The 23,825-nt window shown below is 41.6% G+C and overlaps 1 protein-coding gene across 2 annotated transcripts in view; it reads left to right on the forward strand.

Moving 5' to 3' along the window:
* The window catches only part of ESD (esterase D), a 78,254-nt gene that overhangs the window by 30,863 nt on the left and 23,566 nt on the right, over positions 1 to 23,825 (forward strand). For both annotated transcript variants that reach the window (XM_073614136.1, XM_073614137.1), the window contains exons 4-6: positions 5,997 to 6,095; positions 9,503 to 9,627; positions 10,071 to 10,190. In XM_073614136.1, the coding sequence (XP_073470237.1) occupies positions 5,997 to 6,095; positions 9,503 to 9,627; positions 10,071 to 10,190 (344 nt within the window). The remainder of the gene's footprint in view (positions 1 to 5,996; positions 6,096 to 9,502; positions 9,628 to 10,070; positions 10,191 to 23,825) is intronic.

Here is a 23,825-nt window from a genome sequence, read left to right on the forward strand (position 1 = left end):
TTCCAGCAAAGTTCCGGGATGTGCGTCTGATCACTCCGCCATGTTGGACACGCCCCTGCACTGCGTAGCTTTAACTGACAATTGCGGGCGGTCATGCAACGTTTATGCCCTTTTTTTCCCCGACAAATAGAGCTTTCTTTTGGTGGTATTTAATCACCTCTGCATTTTTTTTTTTGTGCTATAAACAAAAACAGAGTGACAATTTTGAAAAAAAACATATTTTTTACTTTTTGCTATAATAAATATCCAAAAAAAACAACAAAATTCTTCATCAGTTTAGGCCAATATGTATTCTTCTACATATTTTTGGTAAAAAAAATCGCAATAAGTGTATATTGATTGCTTTCTGCAAAAGATATAGTGTCTGCAAAATAGGGGATAGATTTATGGCATTTTTATTATGTTTTTTTTTTTTTTTTTTATTTACTAGTAATGGTGGTGATCGGCAATTTTTAGAGGGACTGTGACATTGCGGTGGACAGGTCGGACACTTTTGACACTTTTTTGGGACCATTGACTTTTATACAGCGATCAGAGCTAAAAAAAAAAATTGACAAAAAACAAATTACATTGACAGATCCCCATTCTGGCTCTCTGAGGAGCGATCGCGGGTCATCGGCGGACATCGCGGCCACGTGCATCGGCTCCGGCATCGCGCAGTAGGCACACGCGCGCCCCCTAGAGCTCTTAAAACGGCCGATGTACACCTACGGCGATTCGCGCAGCCATGCCAACCTGCCGGCTGCTTGCCAAGCGCTTAAACAGGCCATCCCCCCTTTAGTCTATTTTGAATGCTGCTGCTAGACTAATATACCTTACTAACCGATCCATGACTGCTGCTCTTCTCAATGTCTTCATTGGCTTCCCCTACCCATCATATAAAATTCAAAATACTAAACACAACATACAAGGCCATCCACAACATCGCCCCCAGCTCGATCACCAAGCTTATCTGCAGATATCACCCAAAATGTTTTCTTCGCTCCTTCCAAGACCTCCTGCTCTCTAGTTCCCTTGTTACCTTCTCCCATGCTCGTCTCCAGGACTTCTCCAGAGCCTCTCCCATCCTTCCGGCCCCAGCATGTCTGGTCAACTCCTACCCTGTCTTCCTTCAGGCGATCCTTGAAAACTAATTTATTCAGGGAAGCCTACCCCACCTCCACCTAAGAACTGTACTTGAGTCACCTCCATCAGATCATCCCCCGCAGCTATTACCTTTTGTACCACCTCCCCCTCCCTTTAGATTGTAAGCTCCATGAGCGGGGTCCTCCTATTCATTCTGTATTGTAATTGTACTGTCCCCCTTTATATTGTAAAGGGCTGCATAAACTGTTGGCACTATTTAAATCCTGTATAATAATAATTGGTGACAAGTGCGCAATGTACAGTATGTGCATTACCCTTCAGTGATTGTTGGTACCACTTTCACATCTGATGTTTTGTGATCTGCAGCAGAATTGCTGCGATTCTACCCACGATCCCAAATCGCACTGCAATAATAACACAATGCACCACACATGTTCGGGGGCCATTCATTTTCCTAAACGCGGTTCCAATCATGGCAAAACCACAACAAGTTTAGGTGCCATTAAAAGTTCAAAAGTCTGTATACATGCAAGCAAAAAATTGCCATCCACCACTGGATGCAATCTGCGCCAGATCCTCCAATGTATGACCGTTCACTGTCACCCAGTGAATTGCATACTCACCAAAATCTTCAGCTGCAAGTGTAGCACCAACAGCCTGATCATTCTGCACCAATTGCTCCCTCCTTGCTGTAAAATCCCTTTCTTGGAGAACATCACAGAATACAAGGCATCTTCATATCCACTATACAGTGGTTCCACGAGTGGCAGCGTAACTGTATCACAATAGATATATAGCTATCCCCTGATGTACTTCAAGAAAAGGATTAATATTGGCACTTTGATTACTTGTTGTTATTATTTGGATTCACTTTACTCACATATATAATTGATGATTGAGTGATTTGTGTTTGTATATAATTTTGCTTTGGCCCTACAAAAAACGTTTTAATTAGTAAATGTAGCTGCCCCCATATTAATATATCGCCTCTAGTAATACATAGAAGCAAGGGTTTTCAAAGTGATTGTAAAGTCTCATTTAAAAAAAAAAAAACTTGTTATACTTACCTGCTCTGTGCAGTTGGTTTTACACAGAGCAGCCCAGATCCTCCTCTTCTCGGGTCCCTCTTTGCTGCTCATGGCCCCACCATCCTATTGAGTGCCCCCACAGTCAGAAGCTTCCTATGGGGGCACTAGAGCCGAGACATGGTGTCGCTGCTATGTCTCAGCCAATCAGCAGGAGTGTCCTGGATGGCTTAGACATTCGTGGACATCGCTGGAGAGAGATGGGGCTCAGGTAAGTAATTAGGGGGTGCTGGGGAGGCTGCTACACACAAGGTTTTTTATCTGAATGCATAGAATGCATTCAAATAAAAACCTTCTGCCTTTACAACTCCTTTAAAACATTACCAACAATGGGCTCATTTACATTTGTGCAGTGTATTAACATGTGCATTATGTCATTTGTTAACCGCTTGCCGACCGCCTCATGCAGATATACTGCGGCAGAAGGGCTCGTACAGGCAAAACCAAGTACCAGTACGTTCCCCTTTAAGAGGCGGCCAGCGGGAGTGCGCGCCCACGGCAAGCTCCGTGATTCGGGTCGCGGGTCCCGTGGACTCGATCGCCGCGGGGATACCCGCGATCGCCTCACAGGGAGGAAGAACGGGGAGATGTTAATGTAAACAAGCATCTCCCCATTCTGCCTAGTGACAGAGTGACTGGATCTCTGCTCCCTGTCATCGGAGCAGAGATCAGTCACATGTCACATACAGCCATGCCCCTCACAGTTAGAAACACGCCCCTAGGACACACTTAACCCCTACACTGCCACCTAGTGGTTAACCCCTTCACTGCCAGTGTCGTTTACACAGGAATCAGTGCATTTTATAGCACTGATTGCTGTATAAATGACAATGGTCCCAAAAATGTCCGATGTGTCCACCATAATGTCGTAGTCACAATAAAAATCGCTGATCGCCGCCATTTAATAAAAAATAAAAATGCCATAAAACTATCCCCTATTTTGTAAATGCTATAACTTTTGCGTTTTGCGCTTATTGCGTTTTTTTTTTTTTTACCAAAAATATGTAGAAGAATACGTATCGGCCTAAACTGAGGAAAAAAAATTGTTTTTTTATATATTTTTGGGGGATACTTATAGCAAAAAGTAAAAAAAAATGCGTTTTTTTTTTTAAATTGTCACTCTTTTTTTTGTTTATAGCGCAAAAAATAAAAAGCGCAGGGGTGAGCAAATACTACCAAAAGAAAAGAAAGAAATTTGTGGGAAAAAAGGACGTTAATTTTGTTTGGGAGCCACGTCGCACGACCGCGAAATTGTCAGTTAAAGCAACGCAGTGCCGAATCGCAAAAAGTGCTCTGGTCAGGAAGGGGGTAAATTCTTCTGGTGCTGAAGTGGTTAACATGTTGCGTTAAGGGAACCCATTCACTGTGAAAGGGCTGTCAACACATCTAAATGTGTGTAGGAAATTGAACTTCACCCCTTTTTTGTAATGTAAGGGCAATTTATATGAAACTGTTCACATGTATATCTAAATTAAAAAAAAAAAAACTATAGTTCCTCTTTAATGTTAAACCTTAGTATGTGTAAAATTTCACCTTACATTGGACCCCCTAAAGCCGTAAGAATTTAAATGATCGTTTTGTGTAGGGGGAATGGAATAGGCAGAACTATTTTATAGCTTTATTCCTCGTTCCTGCAGTCTTTGTCCCAGCTGGTTGACTGGTCACGAAGTTGCTTTTCCTCACCGCTCCTCTAGTCCCAGCCTTTTTGAGATCAGTGTTGAAAAAAGGAGGGGTGTGGAGGCGCCAACTGTGGTAGCTTGTTTATGCAAAAATAAAAGTTAGTGTAACAATTACACTTACTGGTTCGCAGGGTGGAGGTGTTTCTTTGAGATGGAAAAGTGTCCTGGGATGTGCTGTTATCTTGTTTCCGGCTCAGATTTCATTCCTTCAGGCGTCTGGGTGTGGAGTCTGTACACAGGCTGAACTGCTGCATCCAGTGCATGGAAAGCTCCACGCTGACCACTCTGGAGTGCAGAAGAGGAAATGACGTCACTGATGCACGGCAAACGTCCAGGCTGGTGTTGGGGATAATGCAGGGATAGTACAGGCTACGCGCTCGGGGCTCACAGCTCCTTCTACTGGCCTTTTTGCCTAGGCAAAAAGGCCAGTAGAAGGAGCTGTGAGCCCCGAGCGCGTAGCCTGTACTATCCCTGCATTATCCCCAACACCAGCCTGGACGTTTGCCGTGCATCAGTGACGTCATTTCCTCTTCTGCACTCCAGAGTGGTCAGCGTGGAGCTTTCCATGCACTGGATGCAGCAGTTCAGCCTGTGTACAGACTCCACACCCAGACGCCTGAAGGAATGAAATCTGAGCCGGAAACAAGATAACAGCACATCCCAGGACACTTTTCCATCTCAAAGAAACACCTCCACCCTGCGAACCAGTAAGTGTAATTGTTACACTAACTTTTATTTTTGCATAAACAAGCTACCACAGTTGGCGCCTCCACACCCCTCCTTTTTTCAACATTGATTATCAACAGAGGTAATGGACACCCTCTGAGGATGGCTGCCTCCTCATTCTAGAATTTACCTGCCTTATTTTAATGTGCTATTATAGCTACCATTGTACTATTTACCTTAGACATCACATGTTGCGGAGCGCCGGAAAACCCCCCCCTTTTGTTTCTCTTTTTGAGATCAGTGGTCTTGCATTGCATGTGAAGACATTTAGGGCTCACCCACATCCAAGTAGTGGAAAGTGATGAAGAGTGCAAGAGAAGTATTGTGCTTATTCGCACCCCCTTAGACAGAACAGTCATTTAACCCTTGTAATGAAGGAAGGGGATTGGGGAGGGGAGCATTGCAAAGTGAAATTTTACAAAACTCTTTAAGGGCCCTTTCACAGTGCGGAGGTTTAGGTCCACCTGTCGGTTTTTCAGGCGGACCTGAACGGACACTCTATGTACCTCTGTGGAGCGACGGATGTCAGTGGTGACATGTCCGCTGACATCTGATCCACTCCGCTAAATCCAGATGGATGGAAACCCTGTTTTCCATCCGTTTATCGGATCGGATGAAAATGGACAGGCGCATCCATTTTCATTCGATCCCCCATAGAGAAGAGCAGGGCTCTGACAGGTCCGTCTCTGCACAGTGAGCAGAGACGGACTTGTCATGCGCCGGCTCAGTGGGGTTCAATGGCTCGAGCCCTGCTAAGCAAGCCAAAGTCAAATGGCCAAAGCTTTTTTGGCTATACTCCTCTTCTGGATCACATAAAAGCACTTTTGCTCTCCAGTGACCCAGTGTTAGCAAATAGCCGGCTATTGCCCACTATCAGCTGTCATCCTAGAGCCGCTTCAGGCTCTGGATGGATCCCAACCATATACACCCAGTTGCCTGATTGACAGCTGGCTCCAGCTTTCAGCATTCTCCAGCCAGTGTTCCCATGAGTGCTTGAGGGGCAGAGTGGAGAGCAGTGATGGATAGTCACTGCTGTGAGCTGACTGAGAACTGAGTGATCAGTGCTCATGTGACACAGTCTATTAGGTACCAACGTATCGCCAAATACCTTTATATCAGTGGGACATATTGGTGTTTTGATTGGATTTTCTGTCAGGATGGATTAATCTTTGGTTGTCTAAACAATTATCAATCAAGCTTTCCTTTTCATGCAAATTATATGAAGCCATTATAAGATACCATTTTTTCTTTGTAGTATGTGGTACTTGAAATATTGTATCATTATGTAGTATGTATTACCAATTTAGGCCTGTAATTTTTATATATTCCAAATATATAGAATCAAGTGTGCTATATGATAGGTATTCATTTTTCAAAATTTGATATAATCTGCCATGGCTTTACTTCTGCTTATTTTCAGGGTTAACATGTAATGAACAAAATTTCATCACCAAGGCTGCCTTTCATCAAGCTGCTTCTGAGCATGGGCTGATCATAGTGGCACCTGACACCAGCCCACGTAGGTTTTGTTTTTTTTATACCTTTTTAAAAAAATGTTCCTATAGAATCTGCTGTGCTGATTTGAGATGCTCATGATTTTTTTGTGCTTATAAAGAATTATTGCACCAGATAATATAGCTAAATAAAATTTGCAATATTTGTTAGATTCTGCGCTTAAGTGTAGGCTGGGCTGCTGCCTCCCCCAAGGAGCTCCAACCGGAGTAGTAAAAATTATATGTGTATAGGGGTGAGTGGCGCTGCCATCACCTGAAGAGTGCTCCTCTGCAATGGGTCACTCTTTCCAGGTGAATGTAAAATAGGTGAAAAGACACTGCTGTCACCTGAAGGGTAATCCTCCACATTGAATCATTCCTTAAAGAATAAGTAGTGAGTGCTAAACTCAAAATAAGATAGATATCATGGCGGGTGTTCTCACCCTGTTTTTAAGGCAAGTTTGTACAGATAAAGCCCTAATAATTGCATATTGGTGTGTCAGCTTGAAAGTGAATGTGCTTGGTGCAATAATGAGTGTTTTCACCTAGTCAGCAATTATAACAAAATGTCATCCTAAACAGTTCATCTCAACAGCTATATCATAAACGTGCAGCATGAGTTAATTGTACCCAAATCATTAATAAACAAAAATAAGTGCATTAACATATTATGTTAAAAAGAATTTTTTCGGTGAAAAAAAAAAAAAATATATATCAAGTGACTTTGTGCCTGTCCAAAAGTGACTCGTGCCTATGTAGCAATTTAGGTGACTTCCATGCTCCCCTTCAGTTCCCTGCTCACCAGATCCGTGCCCTCCACTGTAGGGGTAAATCGCATGCAGTGAGTGTAGTAGCAGTCCTCAGGGCAATCGCCTCCTCCTTAGCTCAGCACGTAACAGGGCATCCAGATCCTTGAGCCTCTCCAGAGGTAAGCTGTTCCTAATAGATTGGATTGTAGTAGTTACCTCCTCCGTGGTAAACCACGGGTTACCCTCATGGACAAAAGAGATGGGTACTCGTAGTGTAAATCCGGATGATTTTATTAAAACTTAAAGTTTAAAAACACCACTTAACATATTCAAGTGTGTGAGCTAGCATAGCTTGGTTGCAGTACAGGAACTTCAAACCCGCGTGCGTTTCACTCTGAGTGTTCAAACCACACATGTTAGGTATCGCCGCGATCGGTAGAGCGAGAACAATAATTTTAGCCCTAGACTTCCTCTGTAACTTAAAACATGCAACCTGTAGAATTTTTTAAACGTCGCCTATGGAGATTTTTAAGGGTAAACGTTTGTCGCCATTCCACGAGCAGGCGCAATTTTGAAGCGTGACATGTTGGGTATCAATTTCACAATATAAAAAAAAAAATTGGGCTAACTTACTGTTTTATTTTTTAATTAAAAAAAGTGTATTTTTTCCAAAAAAAGTGCGCTTGTAAGACCGCTGCGCAAATACGGTGTGACAGAAAGTATTGCAACGACCACCATTTTATTCTCTAGAGTGTTAGAAAAAAAAATGTATAATGTTTGGGGGTTCTAAGTAATTTTCTAGCAAAAAAAACTGTTTTTAACTTGTAAACAACAAATCTCAGAAAGAGGCCCGGTCCTTAAGTGGTTATAAAATGTTCATAGAGAATAAAGCAATACTTCAACCAAAACCTTTTTTTATATATATATTTGGATAGAGTGGAGAAGGGTTGGAATTTTGCTAAGTATGAAAAGTGTTATATTTCCTCCCAGGCCTTTTAGGACAGCAACATTTGTTGAAAATCGAATTGGCAAATTTCCTAGTTTTCAGCTTGCACATGGTTTCTTATCATGTGTTCATTAGATATGAATTGGTCAAAAAGATCAAATATTCTGTGCTCTGCTAAAGATTTTTATGTACACACATACCCAGATCCGGGTGCTGGCTCACTAGCGTTTATTTCTCCATCTTGAATTCAAAGGAAAAAAGAAGAAAGTCTGCCACACTCCAAAATAAAAGCCATTATTAAAGTGGATGTAAACCCCCTTTATCATTTCTAAATTACTTCCATAGTGCTGATCAATAAGGGTATACATGCTCCTGCATATATCCTTACCTGTCAAATATCTCCCCTTTAGCTATTTGGAGCCCTGCAATACTCTGGATTCTGTGGGCAGGTCTGTTGTCCAGGGCTCGGTGGGTGGAGTTGTGATGTCAGTAGACTCCCCGCCCACCTCTACACTCCCCTTGGCCAGGCATCGATATTTCTTACACTGAATTTCTGCTGGTCTCGTGAATTATACCCCATGATCACCAACATCCAGGGAAATCACTGCATGACTTTAGCATGCCCAATCATGCTCAGGTGTGGAGCAGCCAATCCTGGGATAGCTGGAGAAGAAAGGAGGGGAAAAGTACACAGAATGCCTCTCTCACGCTCGTGCATAAGATAAGGAAATCACCTGTCACTTACAGCAAGGGGAAAGAAACAGACACCTATTTCTCTGTGTGTCTGTTTTTATCTTACTGAAGAAAGGATACTGAAGAGGATTGCTCAGAGCTAGATAAACTCTTCATGGCAAGACTGGGCACAGATGAAATTACATCCTCTGCTGTAACAGATATGAGTCTTAATTAAAAAAAAATGGGGTTTACATCCACTTTAAAGTGATTAAGGGAAAATAAATTTGTTTTAAAAATGACAGATGTCTTACTTACCTGCTATGGTATACTCGTACAGGCTTGATCTCGAGCCATGCTCTGTGTGTGCATTGACACACACAGCTCAGCCCTATCCCCCACTCCCTTTTCACTGATTTGACAGCAGCAGGAGCCAATGGTGCCAGTGAGGGAAGAGAGAGGGCAGTGATGCTTTTTGCACACATAAAAATGTCAGAAAAACTCAACACTTGCTTCTTAATAACAACAAAAAATCTTGCGAGGTACCAAAAACATATACTGACTAGATGGCTGCTAGCACTGATCACGTCCCATATGACCGTGTACAAGTAATAAATATAAATATAAAGGTAAGTGCTGCGCTATCTTAATTGGCATGTGATATCCATAATTAATATTTTAGTGTAAAATACCACAAATCACTATAAATCATATACTCAAACTGTCTCTTAAGTGCTACAGATATATACAATACATAAAGTGCCCTAGTGACAATACTTTTATCAATAAAGTGACTCCATGCAACAATGTAATGCAATGTGTAAAATCGTATCATCACATGTCATATATAATAAAAAGTCCTTATTAAAGTGCTCCGATTCAATGCAAAAAAGTGTTCCAGTGCACTAAAGTGCTAAGTGCAAAATCTTTATAAGTGCAGCACTTATCTTTATATTTATATTTTTTAATTATTAATGACATAGTTATTTCCATAGACCTTGATTACTAACATGGCTGATAATATTAAATACTACATAGTCAACTGATGTGTTTTTCTATATTTCAGGTGGCTGCAATATTGATGGAGAAGAAGAAAGTTGGGATTTTGGTACTGGTGCTGGCTTCTATGTTAATGCCACTGAGGAGCCATGGAAAACTAACTATAGAATGTATTCATATGTAGTGGAAGAGGTAACTAGCTTTTTCATATAGCTTCCGTCTTAGAAATGTAGCTTATTTCTTACTTTATGAAATGGTACGCCTTTGTATGCTGTATTTCATGAACTAACGTAGCCATGGAAGGCAAATTTTTCTATTGGGGGCTAAATGTAAACAAAGTATGTTGTTTTGTACATCTTGTCACCGTGGGATACCACTGCTAATTAACTAAAAATATGCTGCTTTACTTTTTTTTTTATTTCCTCATGTGTTACACTGGAACCATCTGCTGAGGTTCATACTCAAATAGGGAGCAGCACCACTGTCGCTTTTTTGGTTGCTATCTCAGGCTGCATGTATGATAATTCATTGTAGGTCAATATTATCACATGCTTTTTGACAGACAGATATCACAAATGCATTCTTATACATTGAAAGTTTGGTTTAGTAATGGGATATTTTTTTCCATTTTTCAGCTGCCACAACTCATAAATGGAAATTTTCCAACGGACCCAGACAGGGTTTCTATATTTGGACACTCTATGGGGGGCCATGGTGCTTTAATCTGCGCACTGAAGAACCCTGGGAAATACAAGGTAATTGTTTTTTGTAGACAGTTTGCATTCTCCTCTCTCCCTCCCTCCCTGCAGTTTTCTGTGACGAGTGATAGGTCCCAGAAGACTGCGGGACAGTTTTTTTGTCTTTTTTCAAGTTTCCTTTTTCACCTAAGAAAAAAAAAAAGTACTCTCTTAAAGTGGAACTCCACCCAAAAGGGGAAGTTCCGCTTTAAGTCCTCCTTCCCTGACACCTTTTGGCATATAGTTTTTTTGGGGGAGCGGGTACCTAGTTTTGACAGGTACCCGCTCCCACTTCTGCTTGCATCGCCTAGGGCGGTCCAAGTGGGAGTTCTCCCCTCTTCCTCCCTCCCTGCAGTCTTCTGGGACACATGACAGGTCCCAGAAGACTGTTGGACCATTCACAAAGTGTGGCTCATGCATACGCAGTGGGCGGCTGGCTGTGAAGCTGAAAGCCACATAGCCGGCTGCCCACAGTGAAAATGTAGGTGCAGGGGACCCGAATGCTAGTAAAGAACTAGCCCAGGTGAGGATGGCACTGGATACCTGGACCGGTAAGTGTATTTTTATTAAAAGTCAGCAGCTACAGGATTTATAGCTGCTAGCTTTAAAATTTTGTTTTTAGAGTGAACCTCCTCTGTCACTTCATATTTCAGATCCACCATTTCTTGGCCGGTACAGCCAGGGGACAAATCTAACCGAGCCGATCTGTGCATGGTTATATGGTGTGACAGGGGACACATTGGGGTCTATTCAACACCTAATATCTCCAAAAAAAGGACAGCGATCAAGTAAAAATAGCTAAAAGAAAAAGTTTAAAAAAATAAAATTTATAAAAAAATGTATTCAAAACATGATGTTACTTGACATAACCTCATCTTTTGTATTTTACCCAAAAATGTGTACTATTATGTTTGACCAATGAGAAAAAGAGGATGGCACTTTATGTGAAGCATACAACCAAGGAGATAGCATGACGAGAATGGGTCTGGCAGGCACCTAATATATTGGAACTATGAACGTTACATGAAAGCATTGCATAACAACAATTAGCAATCCATAATTTATATATAAAATATAATCATAATAATAACATAATATAGTAGCATAATTAGTTCATACTGTAAACATTATAAAAAGCCAAATTCATTGAAGCGTGTCTCCACAGTAAATAACCATAACCTTGATTAATTGGTACAATCCAATTGGCATATAAAGTAATTTAATGGTAGTAATGCAATATATATGCGAGGGGGCATCTGTTGGCTCAACGCGTTTCATGGGTACTGCCACTCTTCAGGAGCAGGTATGAGGTAGATGCTGAGAGCAATAATTCTAGCCCTATCTGTAACTCAAAACATGCAACCTGTAGAATTTTTTAAAGGTCGCCTATGGAGTTTTTAAGGGTAAAAGTTTGTCACCATTCCATGTGCGGGCGCAATTTTGAAGCGTGACATGTTGGGTATCAATTTACTCGGTGTAACATTATCTTTCACAATACAAAGAAAATTGGGCTAACTTTACTGTTGTCTTATTTTTTAATTCAAAAAAGTGTATTTTTTCCAAAAAAAGTGCGCTTGTAAGACCTCTGCGCAAATACGGTGTGACAGAAAGTATTGCAACAACCACCATTTTATTCTCTACGGTGTTAGAAAAAAAATGTATAATTGTTTGGGGGTTCTAAGTAATTTTCTAGCAAAAAACAGCAAATCTCAGAAAGAGGCTCGGTACTTAAAGTGGAGTTCCACCTAAAAATTGAACTTCCGCTTTAAGGGAAGGTGACTCCCTGACATGCCACATTTGGCATGTCATTTTTTTGGGGGGGGGGGAGCGGAAACCCTCTTTTTAGAGGGTTCCAGCTCCTACTTCCGCCCGGGGCTCCGTGGCGCCGGAAGTCAGTTCACCTCTCCCCCCTCCCTCTCGGCAATCATCTGGGAGACGTCACCGGTCCCAGATGATTGCCCGGCCAGTCACAGCGTGTGCCCAGCTGTGAAGCCACAGCCGAGCGCCCACAGTGACAATGTCGGTGCCGCAGAGAGGAGGGGGAGACGAGTGGGGCTTTGTTCCCCTGCATCACTGGACCCTGGGACAGGTAAGTGTCTGATTATTAAAAGTCAGCAGCTGCAGTATTTGTAGCTGCTGGCTTTTATTTTATTTTTTTTTAAGTGGAGCTCAGCTTTAAGTGGTTAAATTAACAGTTGCACAAATGTCATGTGACATAAAAATGTGCAACTTTCATATTTTTATTCTACAAGGCCTTTGCTTTCGGGGAATACGTAATGTTTTTGGAGCTTAAGAAATTTTATTGCCAAAAATGAAGATTACATGAGTGCAAAAAATGAAAATATTTCTCTAGAGCTGAACTGGTTAACATGCAGGCAAATCAGCATTTCTAGTAAAATACTGCAATGGTAGCTGGAACTCTGTGCAAGTGACAGTGAAAAAAACTTTCAGTCTGTCTTGTGGCAAGAAACAAGAAATTTATGCCTGATAATAGAGACTATCATTCTTATAGTTTTTAACTATTCTCTGTCATGTCAGAGGTCTGCCCTGTGCTTTTTCCTATTTCTGAAGTTAATGATTGTGGTGGGTTATTTGCTTGTGATTTTTATTTTTTATTTATTTTTTTTTTACTTTGGAAGAGAATTGGACATTCTGCTGGTTGTGGATGAGAAGTGGTTAAACAGTGACAGTCACAGCTCTTATGCTCGTTTTGTTGTTTAAGAACATCTTGGGTATCTCTGCCCACGAGTATTTGTGACTAATTTAATCTTGTAGTTAAGCCATTTAGAGAGTATCTTGATGTCTCCAAGAATGAATCAGCCCTATATTGAGATCTGCTGATCCTGTAGCATCCTCTTTGAAGTGTGTTTTTGTATTTCAGTAATTAAGAAATAGATAATGGTGCAGATACAAAATGAGTCATCCTGTGCTGTACTAAAATAAAAGCTTGATTGTGCATGTTGTGCACAGGCTTTATTATTATTATCATACAGGATTAATATAGTGCCAGCAGTTTCCGCAGCACTTTACAACATGAGGGCAGACAGTACAGTTACAAAACAATTCAATACAGATGGTGTTAGAGGGCCCTGCTCGCTAGAGCTTACAATCTAAGAGGGAGGGTCAAGTGATACAAAAGGTAATGACTGCGGGGGATGATTTCATGGAGAAAGTAAAAGTACAGTTGTCAGGTGAAGGCAGAATAGGCTTCTCTGAAGAGAAAAGTTTTCAGGGAGTAGGAGATAGTCGAGAATGTATTATTACAATCAAACTGCTTTAGTTAGTAGTATTTTTCTAAAAAAAAAAAAAAAAAAAAAATCTGTGCTTTGCTTACCTTTTCTTAAAGTGATATTAAACTCTGTTTTTTTAGGCACTTTCAGTAGCTCATTTAATCCTTGCCTATATTTCAGTTTAAGCTGGTGCTATGGTCGCTTTCCAATTTTCCTGTTTCAGGGTGGCTCCTTTCTGTTGCAGCATCCTATGTAGCCATCCTTGCATGCAGGGACTAGAGTCATGTCTGTGCGCCTTCTTCCTCCTCCAAGCTAACAAACTGGCTGGAGACTGCACTGTCCACAGTTATCTCTTTACTGTGAAGACTGGAAGTTCGGGAAAACTGCACGAGAATGCCGGAGCCAGCAGCACTGAGGCACTTTTGAAATGTATGCAAATTGGATGTGTTTTGAACCACATCCAATTCGCATGACATGTGAAATAACATTGGTTTCCATTGAAGCTTTTCACATATGTGGTGCATCCACGGTGTGATTTTCTGAGCACTGCAGTGCGTTTCAGGTGCGAATTCCTGACTCATTGCTTTATATGGGAATGCTTCTGAATTGCACATCTCATCAGTTTTGAACACGAATTGAGAAAATAAACGGCGGGGGGATGTCCTCCCCCCATCTATACCAGGCCCTTCAGGTCTGGTATAGTGGCAAACCCCACAACAAAATTTGAGGGAAAGAAAAAACAGCGTGGGGCCCCATGGGTTTTGGGGGGGGGGGGGGGGGGCACGACTTTTTAAAATTTTTTAATTTAGGCTTTTTTTTTTTTTTTTCCTTAAATTTTATTGCCGGCAAGTCTTTTGTTTACTCTCACCTGATGAGTCATCAGCTGTCAAGGATGCAGCGACTAGCTTGCCAGCCCACTCCTTAAAGTGGTTGTAAACTCTCCACTTTCACTTAAGCTCATGATAATCTACATAGACCAGGCACGGATCCCTGCCTGTGAAATTTCACTTACTCTTAACAGTTTCTTCACAATCCATCCTGCAATCTGTAAGGACATCACCAGTGCATGCCCAGTCCGTAGCTTCTTTAACCACCTAAGGACCGCCTCACACCGATGTACGTCGGCAGAATGGCACGGGCAGGCAGAATCACGTACATATACCAGATCTGCTTCCCGCGGGCGGGGGGTCCGATAGGACCCCCCCCGGTGCCCGAGGCAGTCCGCTTCTGACCAGCGGCGATCAGAGATGAGGGGGAGACCATCCGTTCGTGCCCCCCCCCTCGCGATCACCGCCAGCCAATCAAATCATTCCTTTGCTGCTGTATGCTAAACAGCAGCAAAGGAAATGATGTCATCTCTCCTCGGCTCGGTATTTTCCATTCTGGCGCCAAGGAGAGAAGACTTCAGTGTGAGTGCACAACACACACACATACAGTAGAACATGCCAGGCACACAAAACACCCCCCGATCCCCCCCCCCCCCCCCCCCGATCACCCCCTAATCCCCCCTCCCCCCCGTCACACTGACACCAAGCAATTTTTTTATTTTTTTATTTTTTTTCTGATTACTGCATGGTGTCAATTTGTGACAGTTACTGTGTTAGGGCAGTTACTGTTAGCCCCCTATAGGTCTAGGATACCCCCTAACCCCCCCTAATAAAGTTTTAACCCCTTGATCACCCCCTGTCGCCAGTGTCACTAAGCAATCATTTTTTTGATTGCTGTATTAGTGTCACTGGTGACGCTAGTTAGGGACGTAAATATTTAGGTTCGCCGTCAGCGTTTTATAGCGACAGGGACCCCCATATACTACCTAATAAATGTTTTAACCCCTTGATTGCCCCCTAGTTAACCCTTTCACCACTGATCACCATATAACTGTTACGGGTGACGCTGGTTAGTTCGTTTATTTTTTATAGTGTCAGGGCACCCGCCGTTTATTACCGAATAAAGTTTTAGCCCCCTGATCGCCCGGCGGTGATATGTGTCGCCCCAGGCAGCGTCAGATTAGCGCCAGTACCGCTAACACCCATGCACGCAGCATACGCCTCCCTTAGTGGTATAGTATCTGAACGGATCAATATCTGATCTGATCAGATCTATAATAGCGTCCCCAACAGTTTAGGGTTCCCAAAAACGCAGTGTTAGCGGGATCAGCCCAGATAAGTGCAGTATCGATCGATCACTGTCACTTACAAAACACTAAACACATAACTGCAGCGTTCGCAGAGTCAGGCCTGATCCCTGCGATCGCTAACAGTTTTTTTGGTAGCGTTTTGGTGAACTGGCAAGCACCAGCCCCAGGCAGCATCAGGTTAGCGCCAGTACCGCTAACACCCACGCACGCAGCATACACCTACCTTAGTGGTATAGTATCTGAACGGATCAATATCTGATCCGATCAGATCTATACTAGCGTCCCCAGCAGTTTAGGGTTCCCAAAAACGCAGTGTTAGCGGGATCAGCCCAGATACCTGCTAGCACCTGCGTTTTGCCCCTCCGCCCGGCCCAGCCCACCCAAGTGCAGTATCAATCGATCACTGTCACTTACAAAACACTAAACGCATAACTGCAGCGTTCGCAGAGTCAGGCCTGATCCCTGAGATCGCTAACAGTTTTTTTGGTAGCGTTTTGGTGAACTGGCAAGCACCAGTGGCCTAGTACACCCCGGTCGTAGTCAAACCAGCACTGCAGTAACACTTGGTGACGTGGCGAATCCCATAAGTGCAGTTCAAGCTGGTGAGGTGGCAAGCACAAGTAGTGTCCCACTGCCACCAAGAAGAAGACAAACACAGCCCCGTCGTGCCCATAGTGCTCTTCCTGCTGCATTCGCCAATCCTAATTGGGAACCCACCACTTCTGCAGCGCCCGTACTTCCTCCATTCACATCCCCAACCAAATGCAGTCGGCTGCATGAGAGGTATTTTTATGTCCTCCCGAGTACCCCTACCCAGCGAACCCCCCCAAAAAAGATGTGTCTGCAGCAAGCGCGGATATAGGCGTGAAACCCGCTATTATTGTCCCTCCTGTCCTGACAATCCTGGTCTTTGCATTGGTGAATGTTTTGAACGCTACCATTCACTAGTTGCGTATTAGCGTAGGGTACAGCATTGCACAGACTAGGATACACTTTCACAGGGTCTCCCAAGATGCCATCGCATTTTGAGAGACCCGAACCTGGAACCGGTTACAGTTATAAAAGTTAGTTACAAAAAAAAGTGTAAAAAAAAAAAATATATATATATAAAATTAAAAAAAAATAGTTGTCGTTTTATTGTTCTCTCTCTCTCTATTGTTCTGCTCTTTTTTACTGTATTCTATTCTGCAATGGTTTATTGTTATTATGTTTTATCATGTTTGCTTTTCAGGTATGCAATTTTTTATACTTTACCGTTTACTGTGTTTTTATTGTTAACCATTTTTTTGTCTTCAGGTACGCCATTCATGACTTTGAGTGGTTATACCAGAATGATGCCTGCCGGTTTAGGTATCATCTTGGTATCATTCTTTTCAGCCAGCGATTGGCTTTCATGTAAAAGCAATCCTAGCGGCTAATTAGCCTCTAGACTGCTTTTACAAGCAGTGGGAGGGAATGCCCCCCCCACCGTCTTCCGTGTTTTTCTCTGGCTCTCCTGTCTCAACAGGGAACCTGAGAATGCAGCCGGTGATTCAGCCAGCTGACCATAGAGCTGATCAGAGACCAGAGTGGCTCCAAACATCTGTATGGCCTAAGAAACCGGAAGCTACGAGCATTTCATGACTTAGATTTCGCCGGATGTAAACAGCGCCATTGGGAAATTGGGAAAGCATTTTATCACACCGATCTTGGTGTGGTCAGATGCTTTGAGGGCAGAGGAGAGATCTAGGGTCTAATAGACCCCAATTTTTTCAAAAAAAGAGTACCTGTCACTACCTATTGCTATCATAGGGGATATTTACATTCCCTGAGATGACAATAAAAATGATTTAAAAAAAAAATGAAAGGAACAATTTAAAAATAAGATAAAAAAGCATAAAAATAATAAAGAAAAAAAAAAAAAGCACCCCTGTCCCCCCCCTGCTCTCGCGCAAAGGCGAACGCAAGCGTCGGTCTGGCGTCAAATGTAAACAGCAATTGCACCATGCATGTGAGGTGTCACCGCGAACGTCAGATCGAGGGCAGTCATTTTAGCAGTAGACCTCCTCTGTAAATCTAACGTAGTAACCTGTAAAGGCTTTTAAAGGCTTTTAAAAATGTATTTAGTTTGTCGCCACTGCACGTTTGTGCGCAATTTTAAAGCATATCATGTTTGGTATCCATGTACTCGGCCTAAGATCATCTTTTTTATTACATCAAACATTTGGGCAATATAGTGTGTTTTAGTGCATTAAAATTTAAAAAAGTGTGTTTTTTCCCCAAAAAATGCATTTGAAAAATCGCTGCGCAAATATTGTGTGAAAAAAAAAAAATGAAACACCCACCATTTTAATCTGTAGGGCATTTGCTTTAAAAAAATATATAATGTTTGGGGGTTCAAAGTAATTTTCTTGCAAAAAAAAAAAATCTTTTTCATGTAAACAAAAAGTGTCAGAAAGGGCTTTGTCTTCAAGTGATTAGAAGAGTGGGTGATGTGTGACATAAGCTTCTAAATGTTGTGCATAAAATGCCAGGACAATTCAAAACCCCCCCCCCCCAAATGACCCCATTTTGGAAAGTAGACACCCCAAGCTATTTTCTGAGAGACATGTCGAGTCCATGGAATATTTTATATTGTGACACAAGTTGCGGGAAAGAGACAAATTTTTTTTTTTTGCACAAAGTTGTCACTAAATGATATATTGTTCAAACATGCCATGGGAATATGTGAAATTACACCCCAAAATACATTCTGTTGCTTCTCATGAGTACGGTGATACCACATGTGTGAGACTTTTTGGGAGCCTAGCCGCGTACGGGACCCCGAAAACCAAGCACTGCCTTCAGGCTTTCTAAGGGCGTAAATTTTTGATTTCACTCTTCACTGCCTATCACAGTTTCGGAGGTCATGGAATGCCCAGGTGGCACAAAACCCCCCCAAATGACCCCATTTTGGAAAGTAGACACCCCAAGCTATTTGCTGAGAGTTACAGTGAGTATTTTGCAGACCTCACTTTTTGTCACAAAGTTTTGAAAATTGAAAAAAGAAAAAAAAAAAAGTTTTTTCTTGTCTTTCTTTATTTTCAAAAACAAATGAGAGCTGCAAAATATTCACCATGCCTCTCAGCAAATAGCTTGTACAGTGCTGTACATCTGAGCATTTTATGGCCTTCAAAACTGTGATAGGTAGTGAGGAGTGAAATCAAAAATTTACGCCCTTAGAAATCCTGAAGGCGGTGATTGGTTTTCGGGGCCCGTACGCCGCTAGGCTCCCAAAAAGTCCCACACATGTGGTATCCCCGTACTCAGGAGAAGCAGCTGAATGTATTTTGGGGTGCAATTCCACATATGCCCATGGCCTGTGTGAGCAATATATCATTTAGTGACAACTTTTTGTAAATTTTTTTTTTTTTTTGTCATTATTCAATCACTTGGGACAAAAAAAATAAATATTCAATGGGCTCAATATGCCTCTCAGCAATTTCCTTGGGGTGTCTACTTTCCAAAATGGGGTCATTTGGGGGGGGGTTTGTACTGCCCTGCCATTTTAGCACCTCAAGAAATGACATAGGCAGTCATAAACTAAAAGCTGTGCAAATTCCAGAAAATGTACCCTAGTTTGTAGACGCTATAACTTTTGTGCAAACCAATAAATATACGCTTATTGACATTTTTTTTACCAAAGACATGTGGCCGAATACATTTTGGCCTAAATGTATGACTAAAATTGAGTTTATTGGATTTTTTTTATAACAAAAAGTAGAAAATATCATTTTTTTTCAAAATTTTCGGTCTTTTTCCGTTTATAGCGCAAAAAATAAAAAGGGCAGAGGTGATCAAATACCATCAAAAGAAAGCTCTATTTGTGGGAAGAAAAGGACGCAAATTTCGTTTGGGTACAGCATTGCATGACCGCGCAATTAGCAGTTAAAGCGACGCAGTGCCAAATTGGAAAAAGTCCTCTGGTCCTTATGCAGCATAATGTTCCGGGGCTAAAGTGGTTAACGGCACGCTATGTGTGCCGTTTCACTATCCACAGCATGCTGGGTTATTTCCTTTCACTGAGAACGGTACAGAGAGGAAGCCTCGCGATACTGTCCCCTTCTCCTCACCTTCCTGGATAGAGGCTTGATTTACAGGCGATCGGGCATGCGCGAGATTTAGACAGGGAAGAAAAGGAAGGGCAAAGATGACGTCCACACAAGAGCCAGCTATCAGTAGTAAAGCTGATTCCCGGAAGAAGAGAAATTTGATAAAAGCTAAAAAAGGTATTTACAAACCTTGTTTAAGTAACTTTTTTATATGCAAGACCTATAAATACACTGCTGGATAGTATTAAAAAAAAAAGAAAAAAAGTCCGGGGTTTACTTCCTCTTTAACAGTAAGCTATTATGAAGGCTGACGGTGGCACCTGCTCCTAAAATTCCTCAAATTTACTAAAAATCAGAACCATATCTAAATCGCAGATCAACCATTGAACAGCTACTTTGGAAACTCACAGTGAAAACGGACCTAAAATTCGCACCACACATGTGAACCAGCCTTTAAGTTGTAAACTGGAGTAAAAGTCCTGGAGTAAGAATTTTAACCACTTCAGCCCCGGAAGGATTTACCCCCTTCCTGACCAGAGCACTTTTTACAATTTGGCACTGCGTCGCTTTAACTGCTAATTGCGCGGTCATGCAATGCTGTAACCAAACGAAATTTGCGTCCTTTTCTTCCCACAAATAGAGCTTTCTTTTGATGGTATTTGATCACCTCTGCCGTTTTTATTTTTTGCGCTATACACGGAAAAAGACCGAAAATTTTGAAAAAAAATGATATTTTCTACTTTTTGTTCTAAAAAAAATCCAATAAACTCAATTTTAGTCATACATTTAGGCCAAAATGTATTTGGCCACATGTCTTTGGTAAAAAAAATGTCAATAAGTGTATATTTATTGGTTTGCGCAAAAGTTATAGCGCCTACAAACTAGGGTACATTTTCTGGAATTTACACAGTCTTTAATTTATGACTGCCTATGTCATTTCTTGAGGTGCTAAAATGACAGGGCAGTACAAAACCCCCACAAATGACCCCATTTTGGAAAGTAGACACCCCAAGGAAATTGCTGAGAGGCATGTTGAGCCCATTGAATATTCATTTTTTTTGTCCCAAGTGATTGAATAATGAAAAAAAAAAAAAAAAAAAATTACAAAAAGTTGTCACTAAATGATATATTGCTCACACAGGCCATGGGCCTATGTGGAATTGCACCCCAAAATACATTTAGCTGCTTCTCCTGAGTATGGGGATACCACATGTGTGGGACTTTTTGGGAGCCTAGCCGCATACGGGGCCCCGAAAACCAATCACTGCCTTCAGGATTTCTAAGGGCGTACATTTTTGATTTTACTCCTCACTACCTATCACAGTTTTGAAGGCCATAAAATGCCCAGATGGCACAAACCCCCCCCAAATGACCCCATTTTGGAAAGTAGACACCCCAAGCTATTTGCTGAGAGGCATGTTGAGTCCATGGAATATTTTATATTTTGACACAAGTTGCGGGAAAGTGACAATTTATTTATTTATTTATTTATTTTTTTGCACAAAGTTGTCACTAAATGATATATTGCTCACACAGGTCATGGGCATATGTGGAATTGCACCCCAAAATACATTCTGCTGCTTCTCTTGAGTACGGGGATACCACATGTGTGGGACTTTTTAGGAGCCTAGCCGCGTACGGGACCCCGAAAACCAATCACCGCCTTCAGGATTTCTAAGGGTGTACATTTTTGATTTCACTCTTCACTGCCTATCACAGTTTCGGAGGCCATGGAATGCCCAGGTGGCACAAAACCCCCCCAAATGACCCCATTTTGGAAAGTAGACACCCCAAGCTATTTGCTGAGAGGCATGGTGAGTATTTTGCAGCTCTCATTTGTTTTTGAAAATGAAGAAAGACAAAAAAAAAAATTTTTTTTTCTTTTTTTAATTTTCAAAACTTTGTGACAAAAAGTGAGGTCTGCAAAATACTCACTATACCTCTCAGCAAATAGCTTGGGGTGTCTACTTTCCAAAATGGGGTCATTTGGGGGGGGGTTTGTGCCACCTGGGCATTCCATGGCCTCCGAGACTGTGATAGGCAGTGAAGAGTGAAATCAAAAATTTACGCCCTTAGAAAGCCTGAAGGCGGTGCTTGGTTTTCGGGGTCCCATACGTGGCTAGGCTCCCAAAAAGTCTCACACATGTGGTATCCCCGTACTCAGGAGAAGCAACAGAATGTATTTTGGGGTGTAATTTCACATATTCCCATGGCATGTTTGAGCAATATATCATTTAGTGACAACTTTGTGCAAAAAAAAAAAAAAATAATAATAATTTGTCTCTTTCCCGCAACTTGTGTCACAATATAAAATATTCCATGGACTCGACATGCCTCTCAGCAAATAGCTTGGGGTGTCTACTTTCCAAAATGGGGTCATTTGGGGGGGTTTGAACTGTCCTGGCATTTTATGCACAACATTTAGAAGCTTATGTCACACATCACCCACTCTTCTAACCACTTGAAGACAAAGCCCTTTCTGACACTTTTTGATTACATGAAAAAATTATTTTTTTTTGCAAGAAAATTACTTTGAACCCCCACACATTATATATTTTTTTAAAGCAAATGCCCTACAGATTAAAATGGTGGGTGTTTAATTTTTTTTTTTCACACAGTATTTGCGCAGCGATTTTTCAAACGCATTTTTTGGGGAAAAAACACACTTTTTTACATTTTAATGCACTAAAACACACTATATTGCCCAAATGTTTGATGAAATAAAAAAGATGATCTTAGGCCGAGTACATGGATACCAAACATGACATGCTTTACAACTGCGCACAAACGTGCAGTGACAACAAAATAAATACATTTTTAAAAGCCTTTAAAAGCCTTTACAGGTTACCACTTTAGATTTACAGAGGAGGTCTACTGCTAAAATTACTGCCCTCGATCTGACCGTCGCGGTGATACCTCACATGCATGGTGCAATTGCTGTTTACATTTGACGCCAGACCGACGCTTGCGTTCGCCTTTGCGCGAGAGCAGGGGGGACAGGGGTGCTTTTTTTTTTTTTTTTTTTTTTTTCTTTATTATTTTTTTGCTTTTTTATCTTATTTTAAAACTGTTCCTTTCATTTTTTTTTTTTTTTTAATCATTTTTATTGTTATCTCAGGGAATGTAAATATCCCCTATGATAGCAATAGGTAGTGACAGGTACTCTTTTTTTGAAAAAATTGGGGTCTATTAGACCCTAGATTTCTCCTCTGCCCTCAAAGCATCTGACCACACCAAGATCGGTGTGATAAAATGCTTCCCCAATTTCCCAATGGCGCTATTTACATCCGGCGAAATCTAAGTCATAAAATGCTCGTAGCTTCCGGTTTCTTAGGCCATAGAGATGTTTGGAGCCACTCTGGTCTCTGATCAGGTCTATGGTCAGCTGGCTGAATCACCGGCTGCATTCTCAGGTTCCCTGTTGAGACAGGAGAGCCAGAGAAAAACACGGAAGACGGTGGGGGGGGGGGGGGCATTCTCTCCCACTGCTTGTAAAAGCAGTCTAGAGGCTAATTAGCCGCTAGGATTGCTTCTACATGAAAGCCGACCGCTGGCTGAAAAGAATGATACCAAGATGATACCTAAACCTGCAAGCATCAATCTGGTATAACCACTCAAAGTCGTGAATGCTGTACTCAGACAAAAATATGGTTAACAATAAAGCACAGTAAACGGTAAAGTATAAAAAATTGCAGACCTGAAAAGCAAACATGATAAAACATAATAACAATAAAACATTGCAGAATAGAATACAGTAAAAAAGAGCAGAACAATAGAGAGAATAGAGAGAGAGAGAATAGAGAGAGAACAATAAAACGACAACTATTATTTTTTATTTTATATTTTTGTTTGTGTTTTTTTTTTTTTTTTTTCACTTTTTTTGTAACTGTAACTTTTATAACTGTAACCGGTTCCAGGTTCGGGTCTCTCAAAATGCGATGGCATCTTGGGAGACCCTGTGAAAGTGTGTCCTAGTCTGTGCAATGCTGTACCCTACGCTAATACTCAACTAGTGAATGGTAGCGTTCAAAACATTCACCAATGCAAAGACCAGGATTGTCAGGACAGGAGGGACAATAATAGCGGGTGTCATGCCTATATCCGCGCTTGCTGCAGACACAACATCTTTTTGGGGGGGGTTCTTGGGTAGGGGTACTCGGGAGGACATAAAAATGCCTCTCATGCAGCCGACTGCATTTGGTTGGGGATGTGAATG

This window comes from Aquarana catesbeiana, linkage group LG02 (assembly GCF_042186555.1).
Source record: "Aquarana catesbeiana isolate 2022-GZ linkage group LG02, ASM4218655v1, whole genome shotgun sequence".
Classification (NCBI taxonomy): Eukaryota; Metazoa; Chordata; class Amphibia; order Anura; family Ranidae; genus Aquarana; species Aquarana catesbeiana.